We start from the raw sequence: 18,709 nt of genomic DNA, 5'->3' as shown, positions 1-18,709 counted from the left end.
GTGCAAATTGCTGGAGGCAACGGAAAGATTATGAAGACTGGAAACTTCTGACATCAGTACAATGTTTAGAGTTTTTTTTCCCCCCAGATATCTGTACACATGTATTTCAGTGGTAGTGGTTATTATTTTATATTCATTTCAATATAAAATAACTTGTCCCCCATCCACAGGATAGGGGAAAAAAAAGAGATTGCGTGGGTCCGACCTCCGTACCCTCCGGCGATCTTCATATTGGCCCGCGGCTTTTTTGTTTTCAAGAAGTCCCAGGTTTGACACGTGACCCATGGCTCTATTCATTCCTATGGAACCGTTGGAAAGAGCTGAGTGCTGTACTTGGCTTTCTCCGGCGGCTCCATTCATTCACTATGCAGGTGCCGGAGAGAGACGACTACAGCACTTGGCTCTTTCCAATAGCTCCATAGAAATGAATAAAGCCATGGGTCGCGTGCCGTACCCATGGCTGTATTCATAACAAAGGAGCTGTGGGCCGATGTGGAGATCGCTGGGGCAGGTCGGTGGTTGTTCTGACTCCTCTGGCAATGTCGTACCTGCCCCTATTGTATCTTGGAATACCCCTTTAATAAGTATACATCTTATTGGTTGCCCAGTGTAACCCCTTATTGCTATATGGGCTAAGGCTATGTTATTTTCTGTTTTTTAACTTTTCTTCTTGTTTGCTTTGACATTACTTTTGCTATTTTCCATACAGAAAATAAGTCCATAGGTCACAAAAGACCTGTGGGGACTTTATACATGTATATGTATTTATTTACATAGTTTTCCTCTGACAAAGCAGCTTCTGTTACACATTAAACCTTCCAGGTAGCAATTTTTTTTTACTGTTAGACAGTAACAGTTTTCAGAGCTCTAATGTAAATGTCTAATGTCCACCATAAAGGTTCCATACTGCCGAAGAAAATATGTGATTTAGATATGGAAAACCCACTGAACAATATAGTCTAAGGTGTAGCCTAATCGTAGGCCGAACCTGATGATTTTGGCGGGCCAGCCAACCATTCAACTATCTGTATTGCATTTCCATATTCCAATTCTTTTGGGGGAAGCTACTTTTTGGTATTGTGACGGATTTTATGCCCGTGTCCTGTCATTTTCTATGGCTTTACATACTCACCCTCCTGCTTGCTTCTTAGGCTCCCGGCTTCCTGACATCCCGCTCAGCCAATCGGTGGCTGCAGTGGATCAGCGCACTGATTGACTGAGCAAAAGCAGGAAGCAGGAGCAAGGCCAGGTAATGTATTAGCCTGGCAGCTGCTGGGTTAAGTGGAAAGGGGCTTAACATACTCGCTGCAGAATAAAACATCCACTGCAAGTATGTAAAGCCATAGAAAATGACAGGACACAGGATCGCAGTGGATCCTGTACATTTTAAACTGGCCTTTATGTGTATGACTAGTTTTAGACAGATGTAAATGTTTTTCTTTCAAATTAAAAGAATTTCAAATTAAATTGTTAAAGTGAATAGAATGACGCCAGCACAGGGAAGCCAGTGCTGCGGTCCTTGTTTTGAAATGCGGTCCAGTTCCCACGCACTGCGCTGGTCTATTCCCAGGCATCAGTGGGGCATGAAGCACTGGAGGCAGGCCTGCCCGCTCCCAGTGTGGTACCCCCAGTGTGACGATTGGCACTCCCCTCTGTGATGTGAATCTGTTAGGCATTGTTCAATTTATTTAAAACACTTTAAGGGGTAATCCAGCAAAAATCTTTTTCTTTCAAATCAACTGGTGTCAGAAAGTTAGATAGATTTGTAATTTACTTCTATTAAAAGATCTCCAGTCTTCTCATACTTATTAGCTGCTGTATGTCCTGAAGAAAATGTTGTTTTATTTCCAGTCTGACACAGTGCTCTCTGCTGACATCTCTGGCTGAGACAGGAACTGTGCAGAGCAGGAGAGGTTTTCTATGATTCCCATAGAAAGCCTCTCCTACTCTGGACAGTTCCTGTCTCGGCCAGAGATGTCAGCAGAGAGCACTGTGCCAGACTGAAAACAAATCATGATGTCCTGCAGCTGAGAAGTATGGGAAGACATGAGGTTTTTTATTAGAAGTAAATTACAAATCTATATAACTTTCTGACACCAGTTGATTTGAAAAAAAAAAAAATGATTTTCACAAGACAACCTCTATAAATCAATATGCAAAAGAAGAGCCCGTAAAGCTTCATTGAGGAGTCTCAAAACACATGACTAGCCAGATATCCCTCCGGGAAGGACCCGGCCAAGGGGTGGCTCCTGTAAGGAAACAACCAAAACAACCATATTAAGTGGCCATATAAGTCAATGTAATGACAAGGGAAAAACCAAGGCCAGGGAACCATCAACAGACAGCTGTTTCGGGGTGTTGCCCCTCATCAGTGTGGAGCAGGAACCTAGCAGGTGGGAGCAATGCCTAGTAGAGCCATAAGAGAAACAGAGAGACCAGCCAAACGATAACACTGCCAGCTGCTAATGAAAGCGCTCAGAGCAGTGAAAGCCTAGGTGCCCCCTGGGAAACATGAATATGCAAAAGAAGAGCCCATAAAGCCTCATTGAAGAGTCTCAAAACACAGGCAATGCACCTAGGATTTCACTGCATTGAGAGCTTTCACTAGCAGCCGGCGGTGTTGTCGTTTGGCTGGTCTCCCTGAGATCAGTGATGTTTCTTCTATGGCTCTACCAGGCATTGCTCCCACCTAGCCAGAATCCTGCTTCACACTAATGAGGGGCAACACCCCGAAACAGCTGTATGTGGATGGTTACCTGGCCTTGGTTTTTCCCTTGTCATTGCATTGACTTATAGGGCCACTTAATATGGTGGTTTCCTTACAGGAGCTGCCCCTTGGCTGTGTCCTTCCCGGAGGGATATCTGGCTAGTCCTGTGTTTTGAGACTCTTCAATAAGGCTTCACAGGCTTTTCTTTTGCATATTCATGTTTCCCAGGGGGAAATGCACCTAGGATTTCACTGCACTGAGCGCTTTTACTAGCAGTCAGCAGTGTTGTTGTTTGGCTGGTCTCCCTGAGATCAGCAACCTGTTTCTCTTATGGCTCTACTAGGCATTGCTCCCACCTAGCTGGAATCCTGCTCCATACTGATGAGGGGCAACACCACGAAACAGCTGTATGTGGAAGTTACTTAGCCTTGGTTTTTCACTTGTCATTACATTGACTTATAGGGTCACTTAATATGGCGGTTTTGGTGGTTTCCTTACAGCAGCCACCCCTTGACTGGGTCCATCCCGGAGGGATATCTGGCTAGTCCTGAGTTTTGAGACTCTTCAATGAGGCTCCAAGGGCTCTTCTTTTGCATATTCATGTTTTTCAGGGAGCAATCTGTTTCTCTTTAAAGCAATGTACCTGAGGAAACCTGATGGAATACGTTCTGCGACAGGAGCAGGTCCCGGCTTTACTAAGAGGCACGCAGCTGGGTTATTGGGGGCGGGCTTTATTTAAGACTGGTGTACAAGTTGTACGAATCTTGATAAATGTTAGAGCACTAAATGGTATTGTATTTAAGCATATTCATTAATACCCATAAAGCCTCCCTAGGATATTACCCTGTAGGAGTCCTCACAGTAGTTAGGGTCTCCATCCCAGCAGCATACAGAGGACTGGACACTCATCTATCCCTTGTTAGTTAAATTAACAGGATGATATTTGGCCAATTAAACAAATGCCGGTCTGGAGGCAGCTGCTGCCGGATTCCAAACTCCGGAGGCTTCTTAACCCATTTACGGTGTAATAGAGCTCCACCAGCATATGTACAGTAACATTACATGTATGGTCAGAAATAGACATGGCCAGGTCCCAGTTAGCTCTAAAATACTAATGAATAATCTATTGAAATGCCATGACTGCTATAAAAGAGTCATACCCCAGGGGTGGCTATGCTACATCGTTATGCTTTTGTGAAATCCACCTAATAACCGAAAAACATAAGCAATATTTAACACTGACACTTCCATCCTTGCATTCTGCTGAAAAATAACCACCAATGCCTATTTAAACAATGAGGTGGGAGCACTGAAATATTGACGAGGCTAGACTAATATTAAAGTCCCATTTTTCTCAAATGATTAGGGTTTTTAAATAACAGTTCTGTTGGATGATTATGGTTTTATTGTCTGTTGGGATATTACACACAAAAATTACTTAAATAAGTGCCAATGTCTATTCTTTTTATGAAAAGTATTTCCATCTGACAAATAAATGACATATTACTACACCAGTTCCCATATTGGAGCTTCCTGCATAGCGGTCCCCGGCCACCCAGCTGGGCAGGAAACTGCAGTAAATACTGTATTACAGTAGTGTGTTCCCTACATTCTGACATCAGTGGAGTTTCCAGAGGTCATATCCCCACTGAGCAGAAAGTGATAGCATATTCTGGGGACATGCCATCAGTTCATGACACAGGAATACCTTTTAATGTAAACCTTGATTGCAGAATGCCACTATGACACACACTTCTTATAATGAAGACACTTCTGAGACCCTGGCATAAGCTGCTGTTCTAATTCATGGTTGTGGCTATACTATAAATGTAATATTACATGGTCTCCAATCAAATAATTTAGATATGTATCCCCATTGCCTTCAATGCTTATAATACTCTGCGGTAGAGAAGAGCTGACTCACTCATCTCTACTCTGGGGCTCTCTGCTCCATGACATTCATATGCCCTAGGGATTGAACATACCCTATGGCCTCTCTTTGGATAATAATAAGTCTATACTCTGGGCATGCAGGATCTAACTAATACTGGCCAAAATAATCCTTAGGGTGGGATGGGTGGAGTGCACGACCAAGTAGAGGCACCCACTCCCCCATCTACAACACTGACAAGACGACAAAAAACCTTGGTCAGCTCTCCTACAACACCACTCATACTGGGCAGGGGCATTTATTTGAAATAAACACCCTTGGGACCTTCTATTATTTTGTATTTGAAGAACTCTTTTTCACCATTCATCTCTTCCCTTCGGTGATATCTAATATCGAGATATACATCCTTCCTACATGTTTTGGGAATAAACATTGATGATAAACCATCTTTAAGATTGACCACCAATGTGTTATCAGTGGTCCATCATTCAAGATACCCATGACCAGCAGACTAGTTCATTGTTAAGGTCTTTGGGGTCTTAGGGGCCTGGATTTCCCTAGACCATACATTGATGGTCTACGGTAAGGAACCTCCAATGTTTTTTTCCCATATAAAACCCTTTCAAGTTAAAAATGAGATCAGTATCCTTTTTGCAGTGACTCAATCACAGTTTTCATATTTTTTAAAGCCATCAAGATCTTCAGTTTATTTTCAAGTCTATCATTCAATAAGTGGTGACGTGACATGACATGGTGGTTGCTCAGTCAATGGCCTATAACTTTTTGGTGCATATTTTTGTGCATCACTAGAGGGTTAATATTAAAAACAAAGAAACCGCAGAAAGGATGAAAGTCACTAATTTATTAAAACAGGTGGAGTGTCTACGAGCTGCAGCTGGAAAAAATCAGAACGTTGGTGAGAAAAATCTTGGAATTCCATCCATGAATTATCTGTGTAACTCAATAACTTGCAACTGTGTGAGCTACTGGGAATCCTCCTGCTGACGAATATAGCGCTGTGATGATGACAGGAAGCTCTTTGGGTCTCCGGCCTTATACATTCTCACACTTGCATTGCGATAAGTGTTTTCTGAAACCAATGAGACATGATACTGTCTTCTAAGTAGGCCACGTTGAGTATCATCAGATGACTTATTGGTTGTAACTTGTCTTCTTTATTTTTATCTTTCTAGCAACCATTTATCTTATGTATACTATGTATACTGTGCCTCGTCATATAGCTGTTTACAAACAGAGATGTATCCAGCTCATTGAGTTATGAACATCTGTTATATTCTATTAAGGATTCCATGCCTTAACAGGGTTCTCTGTTTTGGACAGTCCTCACTTGTTAGAGGAGTCCCTTGACAATAAGCTCATTACAAAGTTCCCCTGTTGGGACCTCTACTGACTGTTAAGGTTATGGAAATCTGGCAGTAAATGTTTAATATCTCTGCAGCTCCACCACAGGGAAAATTAAGCTTTAGACAACGTCCATTAAAGTCAATGTCCCATATTTACATTTACATGTACTGTCCCACTGGGTCTAGTGCAAAAGTGTTGGCGCAGTGACGGCATAGTGAGAGGTGACACCAGTACACGGATAACAGAGGTACATGCAATAGCTGCTGTTCTCAACTTATCTCCTGTGAAATCAGCCCGCAGTGTGTCCCATACAAAGAATAGGGCCTAGAGATTATCACTATGTCTATTTTCATGAGGCTTGCCATAAATGCTGTTGAAAACAGCTTAGGGAAAATGGCAGCCCTCATAATAATGTACAACAAATAAAAAAAAATTACAATCAGAAAATAGAAACAGATTAGAAAAAAAGACCATGTTCCAGTATCTGGATCTAATCAGTAAAACGTAGGTGATAGATTCTCTTTAAGCCCTGACAGGTAAATTAGTGGCAATGGAAAAGAAGGAGGAGCACCTCTCTGGTGCTTCAACAGCACCTAAGAGTACTTTAGGCTTTAAAGGGTCCTTATGAGCTGCCCACTTTTCCTCTTCACTGGTCACTCTGTGTAAAGTACAGCTGTGTGGACTGTCATGATCACAATTATCTAGGCTTTTAAACCTTTAAAAATAAAATTCTATTTTTTGCTTTCACATGACCTGACGCTTGAAGTAAAGTGTTTTCAGATATAATTTAGCTTGAAGTTGATTAAAACATTGAAGAAGCTGCAGGCCCTTTTAACAGCTGATCAATGGGGGTGCTGGGAGTTAACCCTCACCATCACCAATCAAATATTGGCAACCCTGTCCTGAGGATAGCCCATCAATTTTAAAAGGTTGCATAAGTTCTACGCAATGTTATGATTAAATATATAAGCCCCCCAGGGGGACCTAAAATATTAAAAGCCCCTCCCCTATTAATTCACTGTCTTTCCCATTATACAAATAAAAATATGAAAAAAAAATATATATAAACATATTTAAAATCATAGCGTGCAGCTTTGTCTGGTATATCAAAATATTACAATAATGTTGTCGTTTGGTGAACGACGTAAACGAAATGAGATAAATAAAAACACTAGCATTGATGATTTTTAAAAAATGATGAATCTGAATTTTTTTTATAAAAAACGATCAAGAATTTTCTTTTACACCAATATGATACCAACAAAAACTATAAATCATGGCCCAAAAAACAACGCCCCTACCAGCCTTGTAGGTGAAAAAAAAAACAAAGTGCTATGGCTCTTAGAAGGCACTAGTTCAACAAGACCTGGACATCTGGGCATCACTGACCTTTGGTCATGAAAGGGTTAAAGAAAACCCTTGATACCGCAGGTTTGTGGCCAACTAGAAAATTCTCTAAGTGTGTTCATGTAGTTTTTAGACTTTTTGCAAACATTGGTTTACTTCTCTAATGATGGATGCAGCATGCTGTACTGTCTTCATATGGGACCACACAGATAAACTCTGCGTGCTGCAATAAAATGAATCCATAAAGCCCCATATTCTCTCCTAGAAACAAGTCCTATAGTGGAAGCATCTTCATAATACACATTTAATTGCAGTTGCCACCATTTTCATGGAATTTGTGGTAATAAATATATATATATAAATGTATAATATGGGCTCATAGCAAGCTATAGGTGCGTTATCACATGTTGCTGCAGCATAGATTTGTAATAGTTTATATTACTTGCAAATTACATACAAAAGTCAAATGAAGGAAATTCAAATAAAATATACACCATGGGTTAGATTTATCAAACATGGTGTAAAGTGAAACTGGCTGTTGCCCCTAGCAACCAATCAGATTCCACCTTTTATTCCTCATAATTTCTTTGGAAAATGAAAGGTGGAATCTGATTGGTTGCTAGAGCAACTGAGCCAGTTTCACTTTACACTATGTTTGATAAATCTCACCCTTGCAAATGTTCACTTTATTAGCGACAAAAATTTAGGAGTGCATTGGACCTCCTTTGGCCTTCAGAACTTCAACAATTCATTGTGGAATATATTTCGCTCAGTTTCTCTCTCTCTATAAAGCCCATCCTACCTTATCCCAGAGATGCTTGGGATGAGATGCTTTATTGGGTTAAATGGGTTTTCTGATTTACTCCCCGAGTATGAGATCATGGGGGTCCAACGTGCCCCTCGGGGATCTCTAGATCGGCACCCGTCTCCTTTTTTTTTTAATGGAACTGCAGGTTGGTACGTGACCCACAGCTCCATTCATTCTCTATGGAGTCACCGGAAAGAGGTCCAAGGTCCATTTCAAAACATTCTTAAATATACTTTAGAACATGCTGGGGTGTATGGGTGGATCCTACCTAGCAAGAGAATTTCCCCTCTGGAAACTGACATTGGGGATAAGGTGTTCAAGTGCCTCATTGCTTTTTAGTTTCTGCACAGGCTTCAGTCCTGGGCCAGAGCATTGTGGCTATCACATCATGTTTTTGTGAAGACTTTTATCCTGCAGACGACTCTGCAGCTCAAGTTATGTGAATACTTAATATTTAAATGTCTAACCCTCACTGGAAGCCAATCAATAAACATCCTTCTAGTAAAGAATTTCAGGACGGCTGAAGACTGGATAATCTTCCTTACATACCCCACATATGCACCATGGCTAGAAAGGGATACCTCCTCACATGTACTATCACATTACTTTGTACAAGAGACACTTCTTCTTGACAGGTTTACTTTGGTAAAGAACTGTTCAGTTTCTTAACCAGTAACTGGCTGTGTTACTGCACAATTAACTTAACAGGGGCCATTAACATCCACCAAACATGCTGCCCAGGCTGTGCCTCATGGGACAGAGACTACCACAACCACCATCAGTGCCCCTCCCATCTTTACTGCTGTGTCAATCAAGAAAGTTTACAAGGGCCAAAGGACCCATTCCTGCCATTGTGATAATATATTGAGTCATCGTAAGCACTTCAACTCCCAGTAAATTGCCACCACTCACTGGCCCAAGGGCCATAACACTGTCTGGGTTGTGCACCACAAATTGTTCTTCTGGAAGTGTCCTTCTGCTGTAAGAGCTGAAATGTAGGGATGAACTTGGTCAGACATAACGCTTACGCTCCTATTCCACGGAGTGTTGGCAGCAGATCGTTGCTGTATAAGTCCTTTGTTTTTCAACATGTTGAAAAACAAACGACTGCAACAATCAGCCGACATGAACGATGTCGGCTGATCATTGCTGTCAATTCCACAGGATTATCAGCCGAATACGGACGATAATCATTCTGTGGAATAGGGCCTTTAGATAACGCTACTCTCCAAATATCCATTCACAGGTATCTGATGTCTTTTTTTAAGAAAACATGTAACACACCATTATGCCACATTTTCAACCTGACCTGTTCACGGCTTCAATAATTTAGGTTACTTTTTCCACATTCTATCCTACCCATCGGCATGGTATAACAGAGATCTAGATTTATCTGACCCGGAAATGCCTTTTTACTTGTGAGTAATCCAACTCTTACATCCAATGGAGTCTTGCCTTTCTGTCTCCTTTTTACAGTAATAGCCCTTGCACTTGATTCTTCATCAGATCTTGACATCCTCATCTGACCCCTTTTGTCAACCAATTGTTTATGTCCAAAAGTGTCCCAATTATTATTTTTTCCCTCAATCACACTATAGTCAGTATACTCTCATCATTGCACAAGAAAACCCAAAACGATTGTTTTTTTATTTTATTTTATTTTTTTATTCTGGTGGCCATGCTTCTTTCCAAGCCACTCAAACTGCAATTTTCTAATGTGAACTCACTTTAAACTAATGCAATGAAAATATTCTATAGGGTTTCCGTAAAGGGAAGCTCCATTGTGAAAAGCAAAGTATCTGTAATAAAGTCGCCACTAGGTCTAGTATAAAATACTGTAGTACCCCATGGACAGATTCCTATGAAACTATCATAGAGAACTAGTTGGTGCAGAAATTGATGTCAAGAAATTGCATGGTTTACAGTAAGAGTTTGGGGCACATTTATTTAATGCGTCTCTGGCATACTCCACGGAAAAGGCAAAGATTTTCCTGCGGCTTTTCTGTGGTGCATGATCGGCTCATCTAATGGGCGGGTGGTGATCATGTCAAGATGGGGGAAGGCATGACCTCCTCTCTTGCTTGATTTCCCATGATTTAGGCTGGGTTTACACTATGTTTTTGCAATACTTTTTTTCATCCTTTTTTGCAAAAAAATGGATGAAAAAGGAATGGAAAATACATTTGTGTGCATACATTTTGATCAGTTTTTCCATTGACTTCCATTATAAAAAATGGATCATAACGCATGTGGTTTTTTTTAACGGACACAAAAGCTTAGTCATTTTTGTGTCCGTTAAAAAAAAAAAAAGATCTATTTTGATCCGTATTTTTAATAATGGAAGTCAATGGAAAAAGGAATCAAAACGGATGCACACAAATGTATCTGTTTTTTTCATACTTTTTTGGGGGGAAAAGACCCCCTAAGAGGCCTGCACCTCTATCTGGTGGGGAAATTGGGGACGGGGGCCTATAGGCGGTCTTAATAAATGCCCCCTATATCTGTATGGTGTTTCCTGGACTCAATAAGATCAATTCACAGCAGGACCAAGTCTGTATGTAGTGTCTGTACAGCACTGGAGTAGTGTGGGTGGCATTAGATACATCTGTTGTTTTTAGATAAGACAGGCTGAAAGCAAATGAGGAAAATGAAAAATTTGTTACAGAAAATCAACACTTACTTTGATGGGGGGGGGGGAAGGGGGTGCTGAAAATTAGCAAAGAACCAATATTGGTCACAGTGAATTGATTCTTCACGAGAATCCTTGTATATCGCACAGGAACTATATAGCTAGTGTAAACTCCTAAATCTTAAAGGAAAAGAATCCAGCTTACCCTGCTCCACATGTCTTATATGACAGATCCCAATGGTACACAGTCTAATTGCTGAGAGCAGAACAAAGCAAGTAACCCAAACTCCCACAGGACAGCCTGAAACACTATGCTAACAGATTGGAGACTGTAAAGTCCATACATTGTTGTCAACCCAAAGTATGTGGCAGATGGAGGCAACTGTACAGATTGGACCTTAAAGGACAAGCCCTACTTGTAACAAGTGTCCCTTGACAGTAAGCAAGATCACATGTCTATTCCTGCTGAGACCCCCAGCAATCAGCTGTTATCCACAGGAAAATGTGTTGTCAATGTGCCGTCAGTGTCCACACAGCCTGTATTGTGCCCAACAGGATATGTCCTCCATAGAGAGGGATGCTCTTTGTAACTACTTTCCACTCTGACCAACAGGTGAGGATCCTGAACAGGGAACCCCCTCAATTAAAGGGGTATTTATAGCTCAGCGAGGGTCTGACTGATCATAAGAACAATGAATGGAGCACACCGAATGTTCCACCAGTGCTCTGTCTATTCTTTGTGGGGCTTCTGTACATTGCCAAGCTTAGTGCTCCATTCATTTTGGGGATTTTTTTTCCATTCCCCTGATTCTGTGGATAGGGGATAACTTTGAATGTTGGGATTCCCCCTTTGAGCTAAACCTGCTGGTCACAACAATTTGCAATGTTCTAGATTGCAATCATCTACAAGTATACATCTATGTGACATTTACTGCTGCCCTGAAGCTTATATCACCTTCAATGGGTGCTTCAGCATGTAACCATGCAGAAAAGAAGCAACGTGTCCTACAGTAATCTGTAGAAATTTTGGATGGCGACAATGAATGGTTTTGGTCATGAATATTAGTGAGGTTTCTGTATTAAAAATGGTGTTATTGGCCTGATATAAATATATATATATATATATATATATATATATATATATATATATATAATGTAACCACAATTTTTTTTTTAAGCCAAAGGCAAGAGATGATCCAGCAATGGTGGGAAGTATGAGTCCTTCACTTTACAACACAGCTGAATTCTGAAGCTGAAAAAAAAAATCTAATTTACTCCCATGTAACATTAAAAAAACTAACAAAAAACTGAAAATGCCCAGTGTGACATTGCCTTTAAAACTTGTTAAAATAACTATACAGACTTACCACAAACCTTTGTTAAACACAGAATCCTGGCTAATATCTGTTGTGTTTTGTTCACCCCAGGTCTAGGCCAGTCTGTGGAGTTGGCATTTACAGAAGAGCCCAGTGATGAGGTGGCAGTACCAGGACAGCCCCTGACTCTGCTGTGCTCGGCAGATGGTGTCCAGCCACTGACTATTACATGGAGGAAGAATGGTGCTCCCCTGTGGAATGAGGCAAATGTATTTCCACTTCCCAATGGCTCCCTTTATATTCCTTTCTTCCGTGTCCATAAGGAAGATGGGTCATCTGACCAGGGTGAATACGACTGTGTGGCCCAAAATCGTTTTGGGACTGTGGTGAGTCGCAAGGCAAGAGTGCAGGCAGCAGGTAAGCGATTATAGCATATTAGCAAACAGTAACATCATATACAGCAACAGTTGTATCTAAGCCAGTCATGTATAGTACTATTTTGGAGAACCAAACAGCAGTGGTGGTCAAAACATATGGGTTGTTTTTTTCAATGTCCAAAAACATGTCTCACTTACTAAATCACTCTTATTGTCTTCAATGAGGACAGAAAAAGGTGAAGAAAATAAGTCACCATGTCTCTTCTTTGCAGTGTCAGATTGGCCCACCAGGGGACTGGAGAATTCTCCGGTGGGCCCCCAGCTTTAGAACCTGCACTAACATTGACTAACATGTCGTTTCTCACTGGTTCTTCATTGGCGGGCCCCCAAGATCATTTCCTCTGGTGGGCCCCAGATACCACAGTCCGACACTGCTTCTTTCAGCACAGTTCAGTGATAAGGCTTCGCTTGAAGTTAGTGGGAAGTTTAAGGCCAATTCCACCCCCACTCTGCCTGCATCTCAGTGATAGCCACATGGAAGTACTTCTTATCTTGTGTCTGTGTGAATATACCCTTACGGTGGTCTGGACCCCAGTTAAGATTTGTGGCTGACCATGGGCCAATGGTACTGCCCCAATGTCTGAACAGCCCCTGTTGAAATACTGAAGTTACTAGGGGACTTTTTTTTAAAACAAAGATTTCACCAGGAGACAAGTGAATGCTAGGAAACATTGACGTAAGTGAGCCATCTGGAGTAAGAAATGACTTTATGCTCCAAATACTTGAGCTAAAGAATGACAGAGAATATCCATATTGTTTGGCCAGTTATGAGAGAATATATATATATATATATTTACACACACACACACACACACACACACACACACACACACACACACACACATATATATATATATATATATATATATATATATATATATATATATATGATCCTTTTGTTGATTTAAAGGTTTTGAGGATGTTAGTTAATCCTACAGTATTTACCACTAAAGAAAAATATACAAACGTTAAAGAAGATTCTAAATGCAATAAATTTATCAATAAATGTATCAATAAATTTATCAGATTTATCAGATACCTTAATGATATTATTTGGGTTCCCAGATCACAATAAGGGTTGAGGCATCTCACATTTTCTGTTTGGGGAGAATTCAGCTACTAAAAACATTTAGGCCCAAATGGTAAGTGGACGTTAAAACTTTAAGAGGGGTGTGGCTTGAACAAAGGGGTGTGGCCTACTTGCCGAAATTGATTACTAGTAAGTGAACTAATAGTCTAAAGATAGACTGCACAGCCCTCAGATATCCTTCAGATCTATCAATGAGCCAGATATATATGGCAGATTTGAGGACTGTTTATCTAAATCTGCATTGTCTAAGAATTATTGAATAGTTTTAGTAAACCTCTTTGACCTTTGTAGATTTTATGCCAAGTTTGTGCATAAAAAAACAAAAACAAATGTGAATAATTAATCACTTTAACACTCATTAGCTCAGTCTCTTAGAAAGTATTTGGTAGCTACTTTTAAAGGGGTTAGCCACAAAAAACAGCACCACCCCTGCTCTCAGGTTGTGGGTTGTATTACAATTCAGCTCCCTTTACTTCAATAGACCTGCAAAACCCACATCTGAACTGAGGACAAGAGTGGAGGAAAGTGGCTATGGTTTGGGATAATCCCTTGTAGTGGGCCTTCTGCGGCTGCAAAGATACAGCCCTGATGTATATATTGGCATAATGTTAGAGTTAAGGTTCTATTAGACTTTTTTTTTAGATTAACAAACGAGATAGTTTATCGTTAATCTGATATCGTTCACCATATTACACAGAACAATTGTCGTTAGTTACTACGATTGGTTACTTCATGTGATCCTAGCAAATGAAGGAACGATGTGGTATTATGCTGCGTTTACACGAAACTATTATCGTTCGAATTTTCGAAATAACGATCACATTTGAGCGATAATTGGCTCGTGTAAACACAGCAAACAATCAAGCAACGAGCGAGAAATTGTTTATTTTGATCCTTCAAGGTGTTCTCAAATCGTCGTTGGTCGTTTACTAAAGATTTGCAGATCGCTTCGTGTAAACAGTCTTTCACCGATTCGCCCTATGTGTGAGAAAGGCTTAAGCGATCTTCAAATAATAACATATTTTTTCAAGCGATGTATCGTTCCATCTAAACGCTGATGATTATAAAAAAAACACATTGTTACGAAATCGTTAATTATTCGATTGAACGAATTATCGCTCTGTGTAAACGTACCATTACGCTGAACGATTAGTGAATGATTAGTGGATGAATGTGGAATTACAGCAAGCATTAACGATGATTTTGGTGTCAGCACCAAACAAACGATGAACGATTTCTCGTTAGTCGTTTGATCGTTGTTTGCATTTACCCGAAACGATTATTTTTTTTCAATTTGTACCATATAACGATAATTCATACAATAATGGTCCCGTGTAATAGGACACTGGATTTGAATATATTATAAATGTATAGTCTTTTACATAGAGATGTAACAAAACAAATTGAAAATGTAGGAGAACAAGCTGTCTATCTGTCCCCCCTGTTTACTCCCAGGATACAACATGGGATGTGTTAGTTATCATCATTTGTAACCCAGTGCCCCAGTAGTTACTTTCCATTAGGCAGACATAAAGGAAGGCTGACTTACTAACTAGGGGAGGTCAGGATGACACTATTAATGTGCCTTGCTGGTGGGAAAAGAAATGTCAAGGGCAGAAATCTGTCATTTATATTAGTAAAACAGAAGACTGTCCTCCCACCCTCCCCTCCCCTGGAGATCACCACAATGCGGAGGTGGAAAAACCTTTGTTTTGTAAATGGTTTGAAATTCTGCAAAAAAGAAAAGAGGAATATCAATGATCTTAAACCTAAATCACTATATAGTACATTGGATGTATTTTATATTGTAATATTAAAAGGGGGTATACAAGATAAGAAAGAAAGCAGTCTGCTTGTCTCACTTGTACACGATATTGTGGCTCTGCTACATTTACATCAATGGGGTTAAATGTGTTGTTTGGCTTTAAAAACTATTAGAGTAATGGCACAGACTGGCATAAAAGTGGGGGAAAATGTGATACTCACCTTCCCTAATCCCCTGCTAACGGATGATACAAACCAGACATGTTCTGTGATTGAAGCGGTCCGTTTGTCACTACTGGATAGGACCTAAAACATGTTATCCACAAAAAAAGGCTACTATTACTGGAGCTTACCCTACTCATGAAATGTCCTTATAGCGCACAGAGTGCTAAGAATAAAGGGGGGTGAACCTCCTCCGGCTGCGCTATTTATAAAAAATCATCCGGTGCTCTGCAGAGATGAGCGTTCGAGTGACGAAGCATTCGGTGCTCTGCAGAGATGAGCGTCGGAGTGACAGAGCATCCGGTGCTCTGCAGAGATGAACGACAGAGTGACAGAGCATCCGGTGCTCTGCAGAGCGCTGCCCCAATATTCATTAGAAGGGGAGGCTGTCCAGGACAGAGGGTGGTAGTCTAATGCCCCCAATCAGGCTATAAAGTGCACAAGAAACTTACCTTCATCCTCAGTGCCCTGTGCCCTATAGGGACATATCAGCAGGTTAAATGATTCTAACCCGCTGATAGTTTCCCTTTTAGGAGCATTCTGTTGAATCCACTAATCCCCCTCTGCCACTGCTGAACTCCTTGGTCACCACTGTGGGCGCTGTTGTCTGGACCCATTGGGAAACCATCTGTATCGGTCTTCAGAGGTGAAGAGAAGTGATAAAGGGTACTCCGGTGAAATCCATTTTTTTTAACTGATTTCAGAAAGTTATATAGATGTGTAATTTACTTCTATTTAAAAATCTCAAGTCTTCCAGTACTTATCAGCTGCTGTAAGTCCTGCAGGAAGTGGTGTATTCTTTCCAGTCTGACACTGTGCTCTCTGCCGCCACCTCTGCCCATGTCAGGAGCTATCTATCCAGAGCAGTAGCAAATCCAATAGAAAACCTTCCCTGCTCTGGACAGTTTCTGCAATGGACAGAGGTGGCAGCAGAGAGCACTTTGTCACCACTTCCTGCAAGGCATACAGGAGCTGATAGGTAATGGAGGACTTGAGATTTTTAAATAGAAGTAAATTACAAAACTATATAACTTTCTGACACCAGTCGATTTAAAAAGGGTTTTTTTTGGGCTGCAATACCCCTTTTAAGCCAAATTTTTTATGACACCTATACACTTTTTATGAATTTGGTGCAAATGTCATCATTTCCAATGGCTGTATCTTACTACACAATTGAGAAGTGGTCACCATTTCTGGATTATTGTCCAATCTCTGTGTTACAGAAGCTTTTCTATGACATTTTATAGATTACCATGAATGAGTCAGTGGTTCTACAATCACATGCTGAGTAAATTGGCTGGAGATGAACTGGGGACACGGTTCCTCTTTCCTACTGCTTATTTGCATCCATGGGTTGGGGCACATCGAGCAGATTTAACCTGTCAGGGGCTTGAGCATGAGCTGCTGACATCAAATAATGGCACCATTTATATGCAGGATGAAATCTAAAAGGATTAGTGCGAGACAAAGAGGATGCATGATTTTATGGGTCACCATGCAAGGCATTATTAGGCTTCCACAACAAAGGAATGTAATTACAGGCAAAGGGACCCAAGCATCACGCTGGCACCCAGCTAAAAACATCCCGCCATTATCTGAGGCTGCTCATTAGGAAGGATTTTAAGGTGGCCTCTCAGTTATTTCTGCTTCTGAAGGAAAGTTCACAGAGGTGGAAATTCAGTCCAGTCCTTTGTATGGGTGCCACTGTCTGTTGCGCCAGTGGTATGTGGCAGAAGAAGATCCTCTGTTCGCGGCGGGAGATCAACACCAAAGCTTCCGACCGGTTTTCCTGTGCCAGCTTGGCACACAAGTCGGAGTGCTGACTACACAAATTCCAGAACATTGGTACTAGTCATTCAGGCTCTGTATGTAACAATGGTACATACACAATATATAATGGTGTGCTCTCAGCCTATAGGGTCAAAAGAAAGGAGATTTATAGAGTGAAATGTTTCAGGATTCCATTGCGAAATATGACATGCAATATGGAAGACGTGACATGGAAAATATGTTACATGTTTACAAACACTTTGTTAAAGGGGTACTCCGGTGAAAAAAGAATAAAAAAAAAAAGTTATATAGATTTGTAAATTACTTTTATTTAAAAATCTCAAGTCTTCCCATACTTGTCAGCTGGTGTATGTCCTGCAGGAAGTGGTGTATTCTTTCTAGTCTTACACTGCTGCCTCCTCTGTCCATGACAGGAACTGTCCAGATCAGAAGAAAATCCCCATAGACAAGCTCTACTACTTTCAACTGTCATGGACAAAGGTGGCAGCAGTGGACATTGTGTCTGCTGACTGAAAGAACTGACTGTCTGCTGACTGAAAAGAGAATACCACTTCCTGCAGAACATATAGCAGCTGATAAGTACTGGATGACTTGAGGTTTTTATTTAAATTGAAGTAATTTACAAATCTGTATAACTTTATTGTACCAGTTGATTTGACCCCAAAATTTTTTTTGCCAGAGTTTCCCAATTAAATTTATAATTGATTCCTCATATTAACCAATTATTGGCATACAAGTATGGCCATGATGGATTAGTGTAAGTCCAGTAAGAGAAGTGTATCACTTTACACCACATGTTTTGCTACATTTGGCATGATTTCCAAGAATATGGAGTTTACTGGCGATTGATTGGTATTAGAGATGGGCGAACTTGCCAAAAGTTCAGGTTGGCATTAACTTGAATGTCAGCATTTGAATCCCACTGCCTGGAAAAGGCCCAAGGACTGCCTGAGAAACATGGATACAGCCTGGCTTTCAGCAAGTTTGCTCATCCCTAATTGCTACGGACGACAAAGAAAACGACAATTAGTTCACACTAATTTTGTGGTAGATGTAGGCAAGCCAGGAGAAAGGGATGCTGACATATACTACAACATGGTATACCTTACCAGAGCTAGTCACTTCAAAGTGCCAAAAATAATAGTTTTAGAGTGACTACATTCACCACAGCAACAGTATGTGAAAATACAGTTTTTTTTGTTTGTTTGTTTGTTTTTGCTGAACGCCATGCTGAAAACCCAATGGACTCCAGTCAATGGTCTATTGAAGATGAGTTGCTGGTTCCATTATTTTGTCTGAAAGTTCACATGGCGTAAGACACTGGTTGTTCTGTGACAGAAC

General features: G+C 40.7%; 1 protein-coding gene across 1 annotated transcript in view; it reads left to right on the top strand.

Moving 5' to 3' along the window:
• The window catches only part of IGDCC3 (immunoglobulin superfamily DCC subclass member 3), a 98,396-nt gene that overhangs the window by 22,348 nt on the left and 57,339 nt on the right, over window positions 1–18,709 (top strand). Inside the window, exon 3 of the mRNA XM_069958910.1 lies at window positions 12,176–12,481. Within this exon, the coding sequence (XP_069815011.1) occupies window positions 12,176–12,481 (306 nt within the window). The remainder of the gene's footprint in view (window positions 1–12,175; window positions 12,482–18,709) is intronic.

This window comes from Dendropsophus ebraccatus, chromosome 1 (genome assembly GCF_027789765.1).
Source record: "Dendropsophus ebraccatus isolate aDenEbr1 chromosome 1, aDenEbr1.pat, whole genome shotgun sequence".
Classification (NCBI taxonomy): Eukaryota; Metazoa; Chordata; class Amphibia; order Anura; family Hylidae; genus Dendropsophus; species Dendropsophus ebraccatus.
This window is presented reverse-complemented; position numbering and strand designations above follow the sequence as displayed.